Here is a 23368-nt window from a genome sequence, read left to right as displayed (position 1 = left end):
TATATTTTTTCCCCTTTTTTTTTTCCTTTGAGAATAATACGTAAGCTTTGCTGAAAAATTGCAGAGTTGTAACCGGATGGTACCATTTTCAGGTCCTTGAATATTTTGCCTATATTCACAAATCACTACAAGGTAACCAGATCTTGATTTGTCGGCATGATTTTATTTCCCAGATAAAAAGGGAGAAAAAAAAAATCACCAAAATAACAAAGTGTCGGAGATGAAAAATACTTACAGACTGACAGACTTTGTTTTACAAGTCCAGCTGAAACTTATCTGAGTCACTCAGTGCTTCCCAAGAGACAGAAACACACACAAAAGCACAAAATCATCACGGGAATTTTTTGCAGTTAGAATGGAAATATTTTATGCAAACAGTTTATTCTATAGTGGGAAACGGGAGGGGATTTTTTATGCACCAGTTCTCATTCTTAAGATTTTGACTCAAATACCCTTTCGTTACATTTTGCTGGCATATTGCAGTGCTTGATAGCGTTCCCCATCCGAGCACTCAGAGGTTTGGAGTCAGACAGAGCGACAATCAAAGCATGACAGCTGACAAGACAGACACCAAGCCAGGGTGGGCCCATCCAAAGCCTTCCATGAGCTGATCTGTGGAGCAACCTACTTGTCGCATGTCGTATTGAATTCCATACACTACGTGCACGGAGACTACAAGAAGGTGCAGAAATACCCCAATGAGTACCAAACTTGGGGCAGCCTGGATTGCCATGGATCAGCGTCTTGTGCTCGACTGAGTCTGGTGTAAGAGTTTCATACAGTTCAGGCACTTCCAAGTCTGGATTTTCTAGTATCTACAATGCAAAAACTTTTGTTTACGGGGAATGGTATTGGGTTCATTCCCTCCAACTGATGAGCTACTTTTACGAAACTGGTAGGAACTTGGAATCTTTGAGATCTTCATTTCTAAAAAACAAATAATTACTGAAATGGATCCAAAAGTTGTATGTACATTAGAATGAGAAATACACTCACAGCCCTCCAAAACTAAACTAAAGATACGCTATAGTTCCTAAAATATAGCAGCTCACAACACTTATGACAGTGTAATAAATAGCTAAGTTACGACCTAGAACTGGATAAGCCCTTAGTAAAAGAAAGTCATTGCATGGTGGTTTTTCTAAACTTGTCTGATTTCGCACTCAAAAACAGTTCAGTACAATATTACACACCATCATTTCTCCCTTTGCCTCATCAAAACACAAAACACAACAGGACAAAACTACACTACGGGTCCTAGACAGATATCTTATGTCGATCGAAGCCATCTTCCAATCAAATCTTCACTTTGCAGCTGGATTATTCACCTCTGAAATTTGCAAGATCCATTTCCTGGTTTTTATCAGTTGTCTGTGCCTATTTTATCATCTGCATGAGGTGCACACTCCAGGTATTTAGCACATGGAGTCCCACTACAAATGGCCCTCTGGTCAGCCCACAAACTAACCTGGTGAAATCATGCAGGTAGCAGTAGTCAGACCGAGTCAGTATCTGGCCTTCCCGAACTTTGGATATGTTCAGCATGCACTTATTGCCACATCTTTCAAATCACAGAGAGGTTGCACCTCTATTCGAATCGTAACTGGCTGTCCTACTGCTTTTCAAGCCTTAATTACCAACTACCTCCCAAGATGCTACTGGTTTTACAAGTCGACCCAAATCTCAGTATAGTCGTTCCCTTCCTTTTCTGCGCCACAACCTGGAGGAGCTACACACAAGGAAGAGTTCAAGTTCAACTGACAGCCTCCTATAGTGGCTGCAGTGTACTTTAGTTCTCTACTACGAGAACAGTACAGCTACCCCAGCTACCCCACATCTGGGTACCAGTATGCACTACCAATCAGCCCTGCAGACATACATTTTCTCAATGTGACTATTCACATCTTTTGTTTAGAAGAGAAAAATATCCATTTCCCCAAACCATGACAAAATAATGCTTCAGCATTTCAATAACATATTTTCATCAGTCTTTAATTTCATTAACATGTCATTGGTTTAAGAGCATTGAATTTAAGAGAATTTATTAGCACTGTAATACAAGCATTAGCCACCATTGATGAGGAGAGGAGCAGGGAAGAACTTTAAATCAGGTCACTGATGAACTACTGAAAGCATTAACAGAGTTTATCATAATAAAATTAGGTATTCAAGATTTTTTTTCCTTCCATGCACAGGAAAAGCATCTAAATTGTCTCCACTGTGTTTATGATATAAATAAGGAATCATCCACAATGCATTTTTTTTTCCCTTCCCTCCTTCCTTTTGGAGAAATAAAAATAAGGCAGTGGAAATACTGAAATCCTGCACCAAAAAAAGGAAATGGGAAAAAAAAAAAAAAGCCATATTTCTTTGAGGTACCTGTTCTATGGCTGTTCTTTCAGGGTCCGTTTTGGTACACTCGCTCTTGTCTGAGCTGTCCTTAATTCTGAGAAATTTTCTTCTGATCTCAACTGAGACTGTAAAAGTAGGAGACTACCTGCTGTAATCAAAGACAGCATAACCCAGCCCTCTGCATGTTCCCACCTGTTTTATTGCAAAGAGCACAGGTCAGACAACACAGGGGTTGAGGATGATCTTGCAGCACTCCGAGGTAACATCCTTACTCCGCTCAAAGTCAAGGATGACAGAAGCTGGTCCCTAAGAACAAATCTGGAAGAGGGCTTTGTTTTGCCCCCAAATATAGCAAATACACAGAACTTTTGTGTACTTATCTGACCTTCGCCACTTAGAGCTAGGGAGAAGAATAAATTCACCTTCAACAAATTGAAAAATAAGGTCTAAGATGACAGGGTCATTCTTTTACAGGACTTGGTGAGAAACGCCAGCCCCACCAAATTAACAATATCTGTAAAGTAGACTACTAACACCTGAGCAACAATTCAGAGTGAAACCTGGAATGAAATTCCCCCCCAGTCAAAAGAACACTGAGTAGTCTGAAAAAATGAGGGATACACAAGTGGGTATACATATTTGGAACTAATATGCTAAAAACTCTTAAAGAAAGGTCCAAACAGTATTGACAGATAAGGAAAAGGAAATGAGTGCCTGGGTCCGACAGCCTGAATAATAAATTTTTAGTGAGTCATCATGATTGTTTACCTCTAAGACTAAAGCATCAGATCCAAGAGATTTCTAAGGAGCCCCCATACTCCCTCGCTTGGAATATGATTTGCCTCATAATATCGTCTACTGTTTCCCTTGCAGTAATGATGCAGCCACCCCAGCCTCATAAGCCAACCACTAATGAAGTTTCTAAACGGATTCCAAACCTCAGCCTTCTGTTTGTTAGATACAACTTCCAGCCCGGTTTGTCCCCCTGGTCACACAGACAGCCTCTCAAAGACAGAGTTCTTTCAAAATGCAACTCTGAGGTGTTAGGACTAAGTACTTCACAAGTCAAAGGACCTTTAATTATCTAAAAGGCTGAAGCACTGCTACAAATACATCCATCTATACACAGCTACACATGAACAAACACAAAAAGCACAGTACACCGTTCTTAGATTGCAGAGGGTATTTTTTGCCCAGATCTACCTAAATACACTTAAATAAAGAGAAATCGGTGTCCCAAACTCTGTGCTTTTGAGAAATCTGTATCATTCCAGGCAGGAATTTTGAATATACAGGCTGGAATGTGGAGGAAAGGTTGATTCCCAGGCAAATACTTTTTTATTTTTTTATTTTTTTTAGTGAAAAATATATTTTGGGTCTCCTCAGGTGCCTTCTCAGCATCAGATTTGTGGGAGAAGGAAAGGAGTTTGTACTTACTCGTGGTGTTGTATTTGATCCCATTGAAGAACTCTGGGCAGGGTCTCTCTACTAGTTCACCTGCGGAGGTTCTGGGCCAGCAGGTCCCGATCTGATCAGTTGTGGCATTGCAGTACGGACCTTTCGCGTTAAAAAAAGGAGACAGAAAGGGAAAAAGAAGCAACTGAGAAAGCACAAAAGCAACACACTTTGCATCACAAAGCAAACCAAATCTTAGCACTTATAAAGCTTTTCCGCCAGCCCCGTGCTAGGTAATATTTCCTACCATCAAAGCCCAGGAAAGGGATAGAGGAACTCTCTAAAAAAGTCTCTTGTAAACGATCCAGGAGGCTACAGTTGACATCAAATTCTTCTAAGATGAACTGAGATATGGTCACATCCATTATTCCCCTCGGGACTGCTGGACTGGATCAGGCTCCTTCTCGCTTTTCTGTGGGTTTTGGGGTTTTTTTTGTCCCCTCTCCTTTCTTCCTTTCTGGAAACAAATGATCATCAAGCTGCGGGCACCCTGCGATCTCGTGTGTGTGTGTGTGAGCCTCTCTTCCTCCCAGCGTGCTGACAACTTGGCTGAGAGTCTGCGTCTGGCTGTGCAGTTCAATCCTCCAAGCTCTTCTTTGCTTTAAAACAGCAGCTGAGGAACCAATGGGATCACGCTGAGCCCGGAGTAAGGGGCTTGCGTCTCTCCGCCAGCTTCCCTGGTCTAGCAGCTCTCCGATGCCGCCTCACATTGCCAGACTGTTGTACTGCTTTCTCTCCCTCCCTCCTCTCCCTCCCTCTCCCTCCCTCTCTCATACACACACACACACAGAGACAGTTTTATTGTCAGCTCCGGGGATGAGCACTTTTGCAAAAATTACTCGCTGCAAATTAGAGCCAGGGAGAAAAGCAAAAGCCGTCAGATGAATGCAACTCCTCCGTTTTTTTGTGAAGCAAAGCAATTCCTGCCTTTACTGCATGGAATTGAGGAGGAGTAGAGATGCTCATCCTCAGGAGAGGGATGAGGACAGCGAGAGGGAAGAAGGGACCCAGGCCAGTAAATGCAGTACTGGATCCTGAGCAGGCCTTGGGAGAGAAGAGAAATAATAAAGGGTGAGATGAGGGACATGGTCTGATAGAAGGGAGGCACCAGAACAAAGGAATCTGGAGTAACGACCCGCCGGAGAGGCAGAGTGGGAAGAGGGAGAGAAGGGTTGGGAACTCAGCTCGGGGGAAGCAAGGCAGAGGCAACGTGTCTGCCAGTCACTGTGGGACATGCTGGAGAGCAGCTTAGACCTAACCAGCCTTTCTGACTTGCTACATTGGGATATGAGGAAACCTTTCCAAAAAAAAAGTGGGAAAAACTTGCAAAGGAGGATCATCTAGGATCACAGACTCAGAAAGATCTTAGGAAGCAAATAGAAAACCGACCTGCAAGGGAGAAAGGCCAGATAAGTGTATATGCTAGTAGCAGAGATGAACGCAGAAACAGAAGGCAAGGGCAACAAAGAAGCTTTGACAGAAAAAAAAAAGGATCCAGAAATGAATTCCTCTTGACAGTCTGTGTTCACAGCTTTAGATCAGACACGGTGCTTAGATCGAGTTCAAAGCAGTGGCGTAGGACTTCCTATAGCACCCATCTCCCAGCCTGCAATGGCCTGGACTTTCCCTATGCTCATATTTATAAGAGTGAAGTGTTTTATTTTTTACTCTTCAAGGATCAAAAGAATTGTGTTATCCAAAGAAAGAAAAAGAAAAAAAACATCACTGGGTTAAAAGAGCAAGTAAATTAACAACATGCACTGATGAGAGAAATAGCCAGGAAGTTAATCTGCCATCTGGGAATCTGGAGATTTTTAACATTTTCAGATTGCAATGGGGGGAGAGGGAGGGAGTGTCATTGTGATTTTGGGATCAGCATTTTTGTTTTAAATATGTAACACCCCACAAAAATAACAAGTGTCCCAGATCTCTAGGCAGCACGATATTCTGAGGCAAGTGAACCGTTTCTCTCCCTGAAGCCATGATCTCCTTCTCAAGTGAATGTTCCCAAAATTGCAACCCTTCTTGAGAAATCTGCATTTCAACAAACCAACCCTTGTCAACACCACCAGATCTCTTTGTCCCGCACATCTCTAATCTCAAAAAGCAGGAGAGGAAATTTCTTTAGCATGACAACCACCATGTCTCACACAACATGACCACCACCAACATATTGCTTGTCTTTAAACAAGGCTTTGAGGAGAAAACTCTGTTTCTTCAACTTTCAAATGAGGGGGATAAAGAGTGCTTTAAACCTCTAAGCAATTCACAGATATCTATCCCTCAAAGTATCTTCAACTCTACACTTAAAGGTTCTTTGCTTCTTCTCGACAGTGCAGTTGAGTTCAGAAAATTTATTTTTGTTCCTCAAGCAGAGCCTCTCAGTGATGGCTATGAGATCTTCTCAGAAGACAGCATTTGTCAGTGCCCAGTGGCCTCACTGAGCCCAGTGGCCATTTCAGTTAGGGCAGAACTGACCAGCGAGTAGGGCACTTGTCCAGGACCCTGATAAGATACATTTTCCTGCTTCTGCTGCCCCTCTGCCAGAGCAAAAATCACATACTCTGGCCAAAGGTCTTCATTTCTCACCTACTATCTGCCTTGCCTGTATTCTCACACTATTTGTGCAGCACCTACCACACTGGAATCAAAAACTTGGCTGAGAGGCTTTGGGCACTAGAGTTCCTGGAATTTTTGGAGGAATGCACCACTTGTTAATAAATCACCAAAAGAAAGACAGTTTCAAAAAATTAACTACTTTTAAATCTGGTAAATGTTTCACTTTCCTAAAATCTGCCCTCTATTTTCCAGCATAAACACTTGAAGATTTTTCAAAAGGTTCAAATATTACAGTCTCGAACGCTAAGCTGGATTTAATTTCAAAACTGTTCTGCCATCTCTCGAAACAACAGCCCTAAATTAAACTAAGTATTTTTTCAGGATTACGAGAATGATTTCTTCATTTAAGAGAGAAGAGTTAGAAAATCTTCAGTCTAAAATGATTCTTCCCTCCAACTTTTCGGTTCAGCTAACTTTAGAAAATCAGCAGCAGCACATATCTCACAGATAAGAATATTGCATTCCATGTATTTAACGACCAAAAAAACCCACCTCAAAAATAAATACAGAGGTGATGAACAAATTGTCCAGGAGTAAGTCTGAATGAAGAAAATTATTTATTTTTCCTCAGTCCACAAATTAGCACTATTGTTTAATAATCTCTTCCCAGTTCCACTGTAGCCTCTTGATGAAAAACTACTTTTGCAACTTTCTGGGAGTACAATTAACTGCTTTGTGCAAGCTTCCCTCTGGCTGGATCTAGTCAAATTTGGACCCTGTCAATTTGACTTATTATTGCAATGACCTTTCAGCATCTGACTTTAAAGTTAGTGGGTGGGTAAGGAATGCAAGACCATGCACTTGAGGAAGGTAGTAATTTACCAAAGTGGCATCTGGACCATAAACCTTATGGGCCTCCTTCTCAGCAGGCACTGCAAAACTGATCCAACTGCACTGTCCAATGCAGTGACAACATGACCATTACCTGGTAAAATATTTATCTTTCCTTCTCATTCCAGGTATGCTGGCAATGAAGGTAAAGGCACTATTCAGAGTGGGAACAGGACAACCTCATACTACATGGAGCAAGACAATTCAAGCAGCAAGAGACTGATGACATCTTAAAGATCTTCACAGACAGTACACCTCTAGAATTACCACAGCAATGTCACACATGGCCACCTTCTCTGCCACACCACCCTATGGCTTCTCACAATGAATGATTCTCTGCTACACGAGTAGAGTGTTAAAGAAAACCACTTCTCAAATTGAGTATTACTCTTCTAATTGAAATCTGTTCCATACTGCACATACTTGAGATTTACACAGAACGTGCAGAGTTGCAAACTGTTGTATGTGGAGAGGAATATCAGACACAGATAGATACAGATCTTTGTTCCAGTTGATAGACTCATTTGTTAGAAACAGGAGACACCCTTTATTGCTAGAAATGAGGTATGACTGTAGTGAGCAAAGATAAAATTCAAAAATGAAGGTTCGTGATGATGAATCTTTGCAGCTTCATTGATGTTAGAAAATATTTACTGTTGGTGTGAAAAGATTCAACAGCATAAATAACAAATGGCTGGAAGCTACACATTAATATATTTATTTCAGCACATTAATACACTTGTCATTCTCTACAGCTATAAAACCTGTACAAGTGAATCATGTTACATGAGACAAATGATGAGACATTGCAGGGAGATTACAAGAACACACAAAAGCACTAACCTTGACACACTCATAAACTGCCAATGTTACTTTTTTTAAAGTGAGGTGTTTTGGACAGATGTGCAGCACACTATCTACCATATGAGAGCACACAAACAGTCATTCCAGAATAACTGAGATTTTATACAAGGTCAGATTCAGGGTCAACGCTTCGCAGACATACAAGAACACAAAGGACCCATTTTACATAATTATTTATGCCTGGCAATGGCCTGGTCCTCTGTTTACAGCATAAGCAAACAAAATTTTAAGAAAAAGGGGGGTTAGGTCACATCTGAACAAATGATGACAATGACAATGTGTGTCATTAGTCTCACTTTCTTTTTGTTAAGTACAATGGGACTATTGCCAAATAAGATGTATAGAATCAGAGGTCTTGCCTTGCTCTCCTCCTTACGACACATCAGGCAACAAGATTTCTTGTGGCTTAATTCAGGCCATGCTGGTCAAGCTTTTGCTCTCCCTGCCTCCCACTCTGCTTTGTTGTGATGACTTTCAGTGCATGCTGGGAAGATCTGAGTAGTCATCTCATATGATCTTAAGCTAGGACGAAGCATAGAAAGAAAAGGTAGAGGGTAATAAAATGCTCAGAAGTCAATCCTCCATTTCCTCTGAAAACACAGAGACACTCTGCATGATAACTGGCTGTGAAACAGCATCTAGCTCTGAAAGTAGAGAACAAGATGGAGATAACATATGTTCATGTTGCCCAGTACTCCATCTCTGACAATGACCAAAACCAGATGCTTCAGAAAATGACGGAGCCCGCCAACAAAACCAGCCTGCTCCAAATTGCCATGGTCTAATCACTAGGGCATCCTAAGCAACCTTAACATATGCAGTAAGAGAATTAATTCTTTTGGTTATGGGTCTTGCCTTCACTGCCCAGCATACAGCATTGTAGCTACAGTGTTGTAACTCATAGTTTTAAACCACCCAACTCATATTTGCTTGCTTTTTTTAAGAAGCATCATCAGTCTGGCTTTGAGACCTCAGGCTAGTGGCTTACATACTCCTCTGGGCATCTCTGCCCAACTCAGGTGCAAAATCCAGGACTCTAACAGATTTAAACACTGCAGAGTTACTAGCTCTCAGATTCAGATTGCTTTGACTCTGTTTTTCATGAGGTCTCTAAGGTGCCATTATAGCCAAGGAGGACCTAGATTTTGACTCAACTGCTCAAAAATACATGTCCAGCACCATTTGAGATACTCTAGCATATCTGAGATAGCCACATGAGGCTGGCAGATAAACACAGGACCTAGGGAAGACCCACTCCTCCTGAAGCAGCCCTTGAAGGCCCAGCAATTTGTCCTCAAGCATCTCAAATGTTCTGGGACATCCATATCTAAGCAACCACATCGAGCCTCAGATATCCAGTGATTATAAGGGCTGATCAGATCTCACTTGAAGATACATAAGCATGGGCACATCATCTTGAAAACTTCATCTGAATTCCAGCTAGCAGGACAATACCAGCGCACACTGCTCCTCTAAATTCCCACAAGTGCCTCACCACTGTCGGACTTGACAAGGAGCAACAATAGCAAATTTTCTTATAAGCACTTGGTCTTCTAGTATGTATCATCTCTACTCAGGCTACTGGATATTGGACTGAGCAAAAATTGGACCTTCCACAGAAGGGAAGAAGCCCATCATCAGCATGTCATCAGGGACAGTCTTTCACTATTATTGCTTAGGCTTCACCCTATGTAATAGATTTTTATTCCTTGGATTACCTAGCTTGAATCCTTCACAAATGTGGGAAACCTCCTAAAATACAAACAAAGAGTAGCACAAGCAGCCCTGTAGGGCAAATAAAGCTTTCCTGACAATTTTTTTCTCCTGGTTGAACTGTTATGCTTAGAACATCTTCTCAGAGAAGAAACAAATTCTGGACATGTCATATCTCTTATGGTATCTCCAGTGCAGATGTCTCCAGACGTGCCACTCAACCTAGGTTTCCTTTGCAGCCAAGGGAAAGAAATAGGAACTTTGGTAACGCAATTGTAATCACCTATGTTAGGATGAGATTGATTTTACCCTCAGCTCTATCCAGTACCCTGAGTAAATCTCTGCTGTCTGTCAGAGGAACATATAACAACTCGGACTGATGCCAATGTCTGCATTTAGTCAAGTGAATCCCATTCCAGATGCCTAGAACAAAGACCAAATTGTTTGCTGAGCTCTTCCTCACTGGCCCGCAGCACCTTGTCTCCCTGGAGTGTCTGGCAACCGTAATCTCATGAATTTGGGCGTATCATGCCGTGGCGGATGTAACAAAAACATTTTAAACTAAACATAAGAAGAATAAAGATGAGAATAGAAATGTCCTGTTATGACAGGACTATCACAATGCTAGTAACATATCATTGCGTTTAGAGATTCCATGTCTTAAATTTAATGTAATTATTTACAAGAGGAAAACAATACAATACAAACACTGTATAATAGATTCGTATCTCTCTGCTAGCCAGCTGATTATTATAAGGACTCCAGGACATTTAGCAACCATCAGAGAAAATGCCTGGAAATTAAGTGGAAGAAATCATTAGCAGCCATGCCAACTTCAAGGAGTGAGACAGTCGTTCTCAAGAGCGTTATTCTGTAACAGATAGCAAGGCAGAGTCCAGTCACACTAGACGGGAGCTGGAATGATTAGGCATGAAAATGGGTTATCGTAATATTATTAGGGCCGTGATAATTGAGGAAAAAGAACATAATGACCCCTTGATTTGTGATTTGCAAAGGGCTTTCAAACTGCTGCCATAAGAGACTGCAGTCCCAGAAGAACAGAATGGATGGAAGGACATTAGCTGTGTAGCATTAGTTTGTGCCTGTGTCTGGAATCAGCGAGCCTTGCCATCTCCCTAATTTTGGATACCTCCAGGAACAACAAATCATCTTCCTCCCTTCAGATCTCTTCCCTAGCTTGACTCTCTACCCTTTGATCTTTCTACTACCAGGGTCAATATTTCTGATTTTGTACCACAGGGTAACTCAGGTCTTGCCTAGGTATAGGCTGGATATTTCAGAGGTCCATAGTAGCAGAGGGATTCATCTCACCTAATTTCAGGCATCTAAAATTTGGCTGTCTAGACTAAGCCAGGTATCTAGGCTCTCTAACAGTCTCCAGGGAAATGGCCACTTTCAGAGAATGATGATTCATTTGATTTGGAGACAAATACCTTCTTCAAATCCATAACTCTTAGATATTCTACTTAGTAGGATGTAACTCAGCCCAAGAGATGGTTAGATACATCGTATTTTATATAGAGCTCTCTCCTGCCAACATATCACATATCTGACATGGATATTGGCGCTGTAGATATATGTTAGGCATAAATTGAAGAGGACAAATCATGCAGTGGAACACAGTGTGTTTCAAAGTAGAAACAAAAATGCCTACATTAAGCTATCTTTACAAGATAAATTATATTAACTACTGTTCATAGAGATGGTTTGATGGGGGAGAATTACACTGAAGGCAGAGAAACACCTCCATTGCATTGAGCCTTGTGTACTGTGAATTGTGCCAGGGAACTCTACTGTACGCACACACACTCATGCTCCCATGCAGCAGTTTCTGCAAAAAGTAGCTGGTGCAATCCTACTCACTTACTGCACCCTGTGTAACAGAAAAGTGCTTTAAGACCATTTGGGTCTGTGCTGGTTTAGGCTGGGATAGAACTAATTTTCTCCACAGTACCTGGCACGGGGAAACGTTTTGGATTTGTGATGGAAACAGTGTTGATAACACAGGGATGTTTTCATTATTGCTGGGCAGTGCTTACACAGAGTCAAGGCCTTTTCTGCTTCTCACCCCACCCCACCAGCGAGGAGGCTGGAGGGGCCAAAAAGATGGGAGGGGACACAGCTGGAACAACTGATCCCAAATGACCAAAGCGATATTCCACACCATATGATGTCATGCTCAGAAATATAAAGTAGGAGAAGAAGGAGAAAGAGGTGAACATTTGGAGTGATGATGTTTGTCTTCCCAAGTCACCGTTACACATGATGGAGCCCTGCTTTCCTGGCTGATATGGCTGCCAGTGGGGAGTAGGGAATGAATTCCTTGTTCTGCTTTGCTTGTATGCACGGCTCTTGCTTTACCTGTTGAACTGTCTTTATCTCAACCCATGAGTTTTCTCACTTTTACTCTTCTGATTCTCTCCCCCATCCCACTGGGACAGAGTAAGGAGTGGCTGTGCGGCGATTAGTTGCCAGCTGAGGTTAAACCACGACAGTCTTTTTCGGTGCCTTTAAGCTGTGTGACAGACCTCAGCTTAAAATTTTGTGTAATAAAAATGCCCTGCTCGCATTATAGTGACACACCGTAAAACATGCATTAGGCTTATCATAAATTTCGTTGTTTTTTTTTTCCCTAAGCATATCCACTGTTAAGGCATATGCTCTTTGGTAAAGGCTATTTCCTTGTTCAAAGTCAGGTTCATTGATGGGCTCTTTGGCGCTTAAACATTGCTTTAAACCCACACTCAACTTTCACGGACTTCGGGAATGAAGGAGGAGTTTGAGTGACTTGGTAGAGGTAATTTGTTGAACTAGGACTTAAACGCTGCTTTGGTTGAAATGCACATATATTTGTTCCAATATTATGTTTTCCCTCGGATTTTATTTATGTTGTATAAAGCTTATAGAAGCTTGTTCTTCTGAAACATACTTTTTGAAACACCTGTAAACTGACTGTGTCCGTTTATGAGTGAGAACTTTTACAAGAAAAACAAACCTCAGAAAACAGTCTAAAGCCTCAAAATCAATGTTTTTCTGTTCTCATCAAGTATTTAGATAGGGAGAGCTCAACCCATAGCTGGTTACACTAGCATTGATTACAGTGGATTTTTACAAAAGCCAAGGATCAGTCCTGAAGAATTCGAGGCAAAACAGTTGAAGACCAAAATAAGCACCAACATTAAAATAGATTCATTTTAGCATAGATGTAAAATGCATGTAACTGTCATCGAGTAAAATAAAATAGCTGATATTGTGATAGATATTTTAATAACAGGTGCAGCAAAAAATTAATCCTGGGAAGTGTGGCACATCCAATCTACTTGACAGCACAGCTGGGTTTCTTTTCCCATGATGTGTTAATCTGTTTTGTATTTGGTAAACTGCACATATCACCCCAATGAATATTAAAGAAAGAGTTTTGGGAAAACATGTAACATTCTGATTAAACATTTTGTCATTCATATGCTCTTACAGTCAATTGCAAGGAGAAGACGACGTATCACCTTATTGCTAAGCAAGTGCTGCTTCTCTTATGGACTCCTCAAATCTCCTCATTAACCTTCCAAAATCTCCTACCTCCAATCAGAGTAGCCATCCACGATGCTAATAACCAACAGTTAATCATAAGTAGATGTCAAACTGTGTAGACTGATGCCTGGAAAAGATATTCTTTTTCAACACTTCTTCCCTTCCCCAGCTAATAAAATGATCCGAATCATCATTTACAGCAATATTGCATGCAACAAGCACCTGGTCATCACAACTTTGCCTTTTGGGGGCTATTTAATGAAGAAATAATTATTTTTTGTGAAGAGGTTTTTCTGCAGTTATTGCAATCTGAATACTAACAATTCCTTCAGGGAGGACCAAGTTCTCTTCATTTTCATTTCCTGTAAAGTTATTAAATATAAAACCTATTAGTTTATCCCTATAGTATTTCTCCCCTTCATTTCCCCCTTCCTAGGCAGAAAAGACAAATGAATAAATCCATACTGTTTCATTCAGGGATAGACAGAGAGTTTGTCAAGTGGCTATGGAATTCTTCTGGATCAAAGGACCAATGTAAGCAGGATATGTCATCTGTAACAGGAGTGGAAATCACTGCCTTTGAAATACGCAGCACATATTTCTCCCCTGGTTTCTACACTTGTCTGGCTCACTGCCAGAGCAATGTTGATTTCTTTCGTTTGGCCACTGGAGGGCTCTCCTCATTCTCCATTGCTGCAAAAAAAACATTTGATTGAGTTTAAAAACATTATAAAAGGAAACCTGTTTATAGTTACCTGAATACAAAACTAACAACCACCAAAACAGGAGAGTTCACTAGTTCACACAAAGGTCTGCATGTGGACAAAGTGTGTTTTACTGCCCCTTCCTCTTTAACAGCAAAAATGTCGCTACAGTAAGAGATGAACTTCACTGAACAGAAAATTTCCTTTTACATGCAAGATTATCAACTGCACAAGAGATTCCGGGTTTGAGATGGACAGCGAAGTCTGTCCTCATCACCCATTCCTCCCCACACCACATCGTTTCACTCTGAAATCACTGCACAACTCAATTTGTTTTTCAAGTAAGTGTGCTTTCAGACCTCTGCCATCTGATTTCCAACTTATTTCCCCACCTCGAGACCAATTTCCCTGGCTGGTTCAATTTGCTCCTGATGGAAACACTGATGGATCAATCATCTTATCCTTTTCACCTGAATGCTGTTGCTGTGGAAAGAGGAGACCATGTAAAGCTTTCCATTCCCCTTCGAGGAGGGGCACACTGCGTCCACACTGCCATGAGTACTTACAGACTATTGCCAACTGAGAATTTCTGACACTGTGTTTCTTTTTTCCTGTTTTTGGTGGGTTTTGTGATCAAAAAGACTGAGTTACTTAAAGCTAAATTGTCTTGTGGAAACAGAACAGTTTGTTAAATCTTTTCTTAGGACAGTATTTCCAGTGCCAAAATAAGAGACAAGTAGCTTTGATCATCCCAGAATAACAATTGGGAATGGCCTTTCCCTTGTGATGAGCAAAACCCAGCTGTAGAGCCCTCTTTCACTCAGTTTGCCCCACAGCTTTGGCCCTCACTGCTCAACCAAACCCTCAGGTATAACCTGAATCAAAATCTCTTTTCTGTTTTCCCTGACCCCACTAAAGGGAACTTTATTCACGTGCAGAGAGCACAGCAGTTTTCACAGGCCTCACAGGAAGATGTCCACCTCCAGAAGGACACCAGCCCAAATAAACAGACTGTGACCATTTTATCCCAGATCCTTTGAGATACTCTAACACAGATAGAAAAACTATCTACGATAATGGACAAATGGATTTTCTTGGCCTCTATGACTCTGCTTCTGTCTTTGAATATAAGGTTAGCTAGTTGGGCTGGAACACCCTAGGGGTCATTTATGCTGGAATACCCTAGGGGTCAAATATGCTTTAATTATTTGGTCTGAATTCCATGGGATTTTTAGTTTGCCAGGTGACAGAAAATGTAAACAGGAGAAGAACAAAGGTGTAAAATCCAGAGCAGGAGTTTACATCTGTTTCCTAGACTTTCTTGAAATCTGCAGTTTCCTGAATTAAATAAATAGTTGAGATCCTAAAATAGTTTGCCCCATCCCTGGAAGTGTTCAAGGCCAGGCTGGATGAGGCTTTGGGCAACCTGGTGTAGTGGAGGGTTTCCCTGCCCATGGCAGGGGGGTTGGAACTAGATGATTTTTGAGGTCCCTTCCAACCCAACTCTGACCAACTTGGTGGCCTTTTACGATGGGGTGACAGCATCGGTGGACAAGGGTCGACCAACGGGTGTCATCTACCTGGACTTGTGCAAAGCTTTTGACACTGTCCCGCACGACATTCTTCTCTCTAAACTAGAGAGGCATGGGTTTGATGGATGGACCACTCGGTGGATAAGGAATTGGCTCAATGGCCGCACTCAGAGAGTAGTGGTCAACGGCTCGATGTCCAAGTGGAGACCGGTCACAAGTGGCGTCCCTCAGGGGTCCGTGTTGGGCCCGGCCCTCTTCAACATCTTTGTCGGTGACGTGGACAGTGGCATGGAGTGCACCCTCAGCAAGTTCGCCGATGACACCAAGCTGTGTGGTGCCGTTGACACGCTGGAAGGGAGGGATGCCATCCAGAGGGACCTTGACAGGCTGGAGAGGTGGGCCCGTACCAACCTCATGAAGTTTAACCAGGCCAAGTGCAAGGTCCTACATCTGGGTCGTGGCAATCCCAGGCACAAATACAGACTGGGCGGAGAATGGATCGAGAGCAGCCCTGAGGAGAAGGACTTGGGAGTACTGGTGGACGAGAAGCTCAATATGAGCTGGCAATGTGTTCTCGCGGCCCAGAAGGCCAACCGCGTCCTGGGCTGCATCAAGAGGAGCGTGGCCAGCAGGTCGAGGGAGGTGATTCTCCCCCTCTACTCTGCCCTCGTGAGACCTCACTTGGAGTATTGCGTCCAGTTCTGGAGCCCCCAACATAAGAAGGACATGGACCAGTTGGAGAGGGTCCAGAGGAGGGCCACGAAGATGATAAGAGGGCTGGAGCACCTTTCCTATGAGGACAGGCTGAAAGAGTTGGGGCTGATCAGCCTGGAGAAGAGGAGGCTCCGGGGTGACCTTATAGCGGTCTTCCAGTACCTCAAGGGGGCCTACATGAAAGATGGGGAGAGGCTGTTCAGGAGGGCCAGTTGTGATAGGACAAGGGGTAATGGTTTTAAAATAGAGGGAGGTAGATTCAGGTTGGATATTAGGAAAAAATTTTTTACCATGAGAGTTGTAGAACACTGGAACAGGTTGCCCAGAGAGGTGGTGGATGCTCCATCCCTGGAGACGTTCAAGGCCAGGTTGGATGAGGCCCTGAGCAACCTGATCTAGTCGGAGATGTCCCTGTTCCTTGCAGGGGGGTTGGACTAGATGGCCTTTGAAGGTCCCTTCCAGCCCTAACGATTCTATGATTCTATGATTCTATGATTTTATTGTCCTTGAATTTTACATGTTGATTAGCTTATCCTAAAGGTGCTTATGACATCATTGGTGTATTCCAGTTAAGAATATTTCTGTGCTTGGATCTGCAGTAGGTCATCTGCTAACACAGACTGGAAGCTCCGAGTGAGAACGCTCTGACCATGTGGATGTGCAGCAGTCTCTGCCTGCAGGATAACCACCCGGACTCCCTTCACAGCTGATAAAAAAAAAATAGGCACAGCTTGTTATAAAGTGCATATTTAAATCAGGTGAATGTATAAATGCTACGACACCAGCAATTGGCTAGAAGAGGAGCCTTGAGGTGTCTGACTTAACTGGAGTTGTCCACATTACACATATCTAACGTTAGGTGAGCTATTTTTCCACCTCTGGTTATAAGCAAGGGGTATTCCTCCAGTACAGTCCTGTCACTTTAACGTTAAAATTCCAGCCTCCGCTGAAATCAATAGTTGAGTGTTCCTCCACACCAAGAAAGCCATGATTTCATTTGAAATAACTGATTATTTAATGGAGATGAAAGAACAGCCCATTTTACCCTCTTCAGATAAAAACTAATAACCTCCTTATGCGAAACTTCTGAGAATACGAAGCAATTTGTATTTTTTAGAAGAAAACACTACCTCTCTTCAGAAAAATTGTAAGGTTTTTATGGATTATGTTCTCCAAAAGTTTTTGCTGGAGGCAAAATCTGTAGAAAATATAAACCAAGTAGTCCATAAAAGAATTGATAGATGGCCATTGCTCAGGTCAGTTCTCCTCTGAGTGGTATATGATGAGGATGGGATCGTTTGTCTTAGTTTAATAGTCTACAGAGTAGCTGTCAGTGGCAGAAAAATCTCTAGGCTCCCTTAAAAGTCAGCCGAGATCTAGTCAGCGCAGTCAGTTGTTTAGCTGTCTACAGGATGATTTCTGTCATCATAAAGAAGATACTTAAATTGGGTCAGATAGATTGTCTTCTAAAAGTCTCTCTTTCTTACCATTAACTATAAAGGCAACCTGGGCTGACCTGCTCCCTGGGACATGTCTGTACTATAAATGTCTAAACTTAGGGACAGGAATCCCATCTCTAGGGAAAATAAAAGAAGAATCAGGCCTAGAAAATCCTTCCTATAAAAATAGCCTCAATTTGTGGAGAGCTGAACACTTCCACTGGGTCTTTGCTTTTGCTTTCATTTTTGTAAAATTTTACATGATTATATTTATTATGGCTACACAGGAATCCTGTTCCTAATCACAGCATCTTTCCTTAATGAATGATTGTTTTTTCATCAAAAAATAGCACCACATAAGAGAAAAGTGAACAATGAATTAGAAATAACTTCCACAGTTTTACTTCCACATAATTCAAACAGCTTGACTTTGGCTTCTTAATCTCTAACACTGGCCATCGTTAAATTTGGGGTCTCCTGATGGCTAGGCCTTGACAAACCAGCCAACAGAACGAGCAATGCTCCAAGAGATCAAGTGCAGTTTTTCATTTCATTGATATGTGTAGCTGTGTTCTGCTCCCCAAAATAACTATCAGGGTCTTTGAAGTAGGAAGTACTCATGCAGATAATTACCAATATTGCAGAAGAATCAGTGTTCTTGATAGGAATTTGCAGAGACCATACTAAAATGATTTAACCCAGCTGACATCTGTTCACATCCAACTCTGGGCACAGGCAGAGAGAACGGTGTTTTGAATGCACCTTTAATGTGTTTAATGAGTTCGAGCAGGCTGTACACCTTTCATGGGAGACTGACCTTTCTGTGAGTAGCTTTAAGCCTGAGATTAATTGAATTTGCAAAAGAAAAAGCTGTCTCATGCTACAGCCCAGCCCAGTAAAACACTGTGTCATTCGGCCTGGAGAAGAGAAGGCTCCGGGGAGATCTTATTGCAGCCTTCCAGTACCTAAAGGGGGCCTACAGGAAAGCTGGAGAGGGACTTTTTACAAGGGCATGTAGTGACAGGACAAGGGGCAATGGATTTAAACTGAAAGAGGGGAGATTTAGATTAGAGATAAAGAAGAAATTTTTCACTCTGAGGGTGGTGAGACACTGGAACAGGTTGCCCAGAAAAGTTGTAGATGCCCCATCCCTGGAAGTGTTCAAGGCCAGGGTGGATGAGGCTTTGAGCAGCCTGGCGTGGTGGAAGGTGTCCCTGCCCATGGCAGGGGGTTTGGAACTGGATGATCTTTGAGCTCCCTTCCAACCCAAACCATTCTGTGATTCTATGATTCTATGATTCGGAAGCTGAAGCAACAGCCATCCTAACACATAGGGCTAAACCTGAGGCAGCTGGGCCTCTATGCTGTGAGCTAAATTGCCATAACTGCGTTTGCTGACTTCACAAATTCATGGTCTGTGATCGAGCATGTGGGAGGCTGTAACACATTAACCAGCTAAACAACGGCACCAAAACAACTCATTTTGCCCCATTATCTGGACCAAGTAGGAGTAAAACTGCTCAGGACTAAGAACTCAGCATCACTGAAGAAAATACGAGATTCCTACAAAGCACTTAGAAAATATCCAGCTACTGCAAAGCGCTGAGTTTGGGGATTTTCTGTTGAATAGATGCTATTTGCATAGAAAATAGATTTTGATTTCTCAGAGTTTACACTTCTACTGCTAATACAGCCCATCAGTTCGGGACGGATGTAATTTTAAGAGCATTAGTTAAGAGCAGAAAATCTCATTGAAGCCCATGCTTTTCAGAATAAACACAAATGGAAGGAAGGAGGTAAACAAGCAGTTATAAACTCTTACTGTTTAAAGGATAAAAAACTCTTCCTTTCTGAGCATGTTGAGGTCTGTGCGGTGTTTATCCCAAGAGACATGCTGATCTGCTTTAGCTTCTAGATACTATCATAATAAGAAAATGAATAATAACAACAACAATATGATTTATAACCACAAGACAGACTTTTGAGTTTTCATTTCTGAGATTAGAAGTGCCTCGTAAAATAAGAACCCATTGGTCTCCTAAAAGCTTTCATTAATGGGCTGAAACAGCAAAAATAAAGGAAAAACAATTATTCTAGAAAGCAGCTGGGAATCTACATACGTACGTGTACATGGATTTGCAGAGAGCGAAGTACAGAAAATCCAGGTTTCCAAGACAAGCTGGTAACCCTCCATTTCTGACCAGGAGAGGAATACAAATGCCTCCACAGGTCAATTCATTTTATCCTGGGATTTGCTCCTAACGGCAACTATCCCTTTGGAGGTGGCTGTTGTAGACCGACTGTACCACTGGCCCGAGAAGACTAGTGACTAGTTCAGATGTAGACAGCCATTCCGGTGAATGCTACCTCTCCGGGAAGGCAACGTGTTTTGAGCAAGGCCCCAACAGACCAGAAACATACCCTGCATCTTTCCTCTCCTTGTTCAATGACATACGGGCCCTGCTCTTGCCTTCAGGTATCACACATCCTCCTCTTCCAGCTGCAGCAACATAACTGGCCCTCCTTGTGCTTATAATGTGACTCAAATTGTCCTTTTCTCTACTGATAAGAAGAACTTTGTAATGTTTTCGAAGAATCCTATCTGCACTTCAACAACTATTTCGCTTCTCAGAAGCCAAAAGTACGAATATCCCCTACTTTCATGACCCCAAGAGGAAGTAAATATTTCTGAACCATGCAATCTACGCTACAGTGTGCTGCTGATGGAAAAAATGGTATCTTTTCAGCATTAAAGTAGATTCCTTCATTACAAATCATTGAAAATGATCTTCAGTGGTACACAAATTGTGGAAGCAGGACAGAAGCCCATAGCAATGGAAAAGAAATGTTACATACCAAGTACAAAGTGACAGGACGAGAGGAAACAGCCTCAAGATGCGCCAACGGAGGTTTAGATTGGCTATTAGGAAAAATGTCTTCACCGAAAGGGTTGTCAAACATTGGAACAGGCTGCCCAGGGAAGTCACCCTCCTGGAAATATTTAAAAGATGTCACCATCCCTGGAAATATTTATAAGATGTGTAGATGTGGCGCTTAGGGACACGATTTAGTGGTGGCCTTGGCAGTGTGGAGTTCACGGTTGGACTCGATGATCTTAAAGGTCTTTTCCAACCTGAATGATTCTGTGATTCTATGACCGTTCTTAGAATTAAATTTGCTGCTTTGCCTAACTGAACTCCGTAGTTCTTCAAAACAGCATTTTCCTTGGATAATTACTATTCAGCTTATGAGAGAAATACAAAAAAAATGCTACAGAAAGAAACCATTTATGATACCAGAATAGCACTGAAATCAATGTAAGCAGAGAAAAGGCCTGATTGTACAAACAAGTGGGATAGAATTAATCTCACCTAATTTCAGGCATCCACAGTGGAGGGTGAGTTTTAGCCTACTTATTTTAAAGTGTGGAAATGTCTGAATTTACTCAGACAAGCCTCTCCTTTCATTTTCTGATTAGGCATAACTTAAAGAAACTAACTTGAAAGAGGTTTGTTTCATTTATGGATTTAATGTAATTTTTTTAATACATGGGCTTTCCAGACATGTCAAAGTGGGATTTTTTTGCCTTGTCAAAACAAAACATATACATTTATGTAAATCCATATTTGTTTTTTTTTTTTCCCCTCTGGCAGTAATTGGTGAAAATTAAACACATTCCTAAATTCCAAACTTGTATGTTTTGGAGTTAAAAGGAATACTGAAGGAAAACATTCACCCTGTTCTATAATGGTATTGGGAATCAGCAGACTTCTCCTCTGGGATGTGTCTAGGACAGAACTGGTGAGCTCCAGAGGGAATTCTACCAACTATCAATGCCCAATGGATGCCTGGAAATGAAGAGCCCATCAGATTATTACTGATGCCCCCTGAGGGTTATTTGGTCTTCACTTCATATATTTTACACTCGCTCTGGACTTGGCTGTCAACAGATGAGTCAACTACTGAAAAATATATGTGGTCAGTCATGGTATGATTACCACAGACTGAGAAGTTTCCATCTCTTCTGATACCTAACAAAGGACCATCATATAGAATGAAAAGCAAGCTGTCTTTGCCAAAATAAGTTTCAGCATGTAAGAAAGGAGGAGAGGGAAGAAATGTCTTCTTCGAAATGGGCTGTGATAACTAGTACGTATCTGACTGTATGCTAAGGAAAACATCCTGCTGCTTTTCTTCCAGGCTAATGATCTCTTTTTTATTTAATAAAAAATTAGTTAGTTTAGTGAGATCTGGTTTATCTTTTCTGAAGGTTTTAACATACTTGAAAGTAGTTTAAAAAATATTTTCAAAATCTTATAAACTAAAAATCTTCCTAAAGGTAGAATTTGTTTTATTTTCACCTACCCATCTACTAGCAATCACAAGTAATAAGATTTAAATATTTATTTTTTTAAAAAACATTTCCTTTTGCCTATGGGAATTCTTACATTATCATTGCCTTAAGAATTTGTGTTGATAATTCCTCAACAGGCAGGAATAGCAAACACTCCGACTATAATTATATTTAGTGTTTGGGAATCCTTCAGTACACTAGGGGAACTGAAAGAAAAGGCACTGAATCTAGGTGCATGCTCACACTACTAGCTTTATATTTCTTTTCTGCTACTATGTGTTGTTAGGTCATATTTAGCAATTAATTTAATAACAAGACCATGTTTAAGTGCTTCCTGACACTTTTAAAGAGTGTCTGTTGCTAAATACTCTGCCATGCTAACAATTACTGAAAATATTGCTTTTTTAGATGTACCAAAAGATTTCAGATTTAAACTGTGACCTTGACGTAGGATCCAATAACCACAAATATAAGTTTTAAAAGCACTTTTTAAAAAAAATCTTAGTTGTAATATCCCATGGCAATTGCTTCTCCATTAAGTCTTAAACCAATGAGCTTGTGCAGAAATGGCAGCAGGAGAAGAAAACCGTAACATCTTCCAGATATCCACCCCATCCCTGATCTGAAGAGCAAAGCCCAGCTCTAGATCCTGCTCTATCTCATCTCCATCGCCCCCATCTTTCTAACAACTTGGCAGGCTCAGTACGATGAATAAGAACTGGTGGGGACTTCCACACATCTGCAACAAGGAAGATGTAAAGGACGATCTGTAGGTCCAAAGAGGAGGATGGAGTCAGAGATAGGATGTCTTACATCTCAGGAGTCTGTGAAGGAGCAGAAAGAAAGCAGAGAGTAGAGGAAAAGCCTGGAGAAGAGGGAAAAGATACATAGTCCATCCACCTCCCAACTTCTCAGCCCCTTCCTATGCAGCGAAATTTCCAAATTCGCACTGACTCTTTACCTGCTATCAGGAGCTAGCTCAGCCAACTATCTTTATTTGCAAGAAGCCACAAGTTTATTTCACCACCGGCAATCATAATCACACAATCTAGAGTAATAAAGTACGGTTACGCAATACATGCGACCGCTGCAGAGTTGAAAGGGACAAGGACATCTATCTGCAAGCAGACATTGTCTCACAACTGCTCCTGATTTCAAAAAATAAACGAAGAAGAAAGCACTGGGAAGAAGGAATCGAAACAACACTGACTTGAAATTACACATGATAATACAGCCTGGGAA

General features: G+C 41.6%; 1 protein-coding gene across 1 annotated transcript in view; it reads right to left on the bottom strand.

The window, feature by feature from the left end:
* CRHR2 (corticotropin releasing hormone receptor 2) overlaps positions 1 to 4172 on the bottom strand; it is a 116130-nt gene extending 111958 nt beyond the window's left edge. The window contains exons 1-2 of the mRNA XM_086614597.1: positions 4055 to 4172; positions 3790 to 3909 (exon numbers count right to left, since the gene is read on the bottom strand). Of these exons, the coding sequence (XP_086470723.1) occupies positions 3790 to 3909; positions 4055 to 4172 (238 nt within the window). The remainder of the gene's footprint in view (positions 1 to 3789; positions 3910 to 4054) is intronic.
* Between the last annotated feature and the right edge of the window lie 19196 nt (positions 4173 to 23368).

This window comes from Tauraco erythrolophus, chromosome 7 (genome assembly GCF_009769465.1).
Source record: "Tauraco erythrolophus isolate bTauEry1 chromosome 7, bTauEry1.pri, whole genome shotgun sequence".
Lineage (NCBI taxonomy): Eukaryota > Metazoa > Chordata > Aves > Musophagiformes > Musophagidae > Tauraco > Tauraco erythrolophus.
This window is presented reverse-complemented; position numbering and strand designations above follow the sequence as displayed.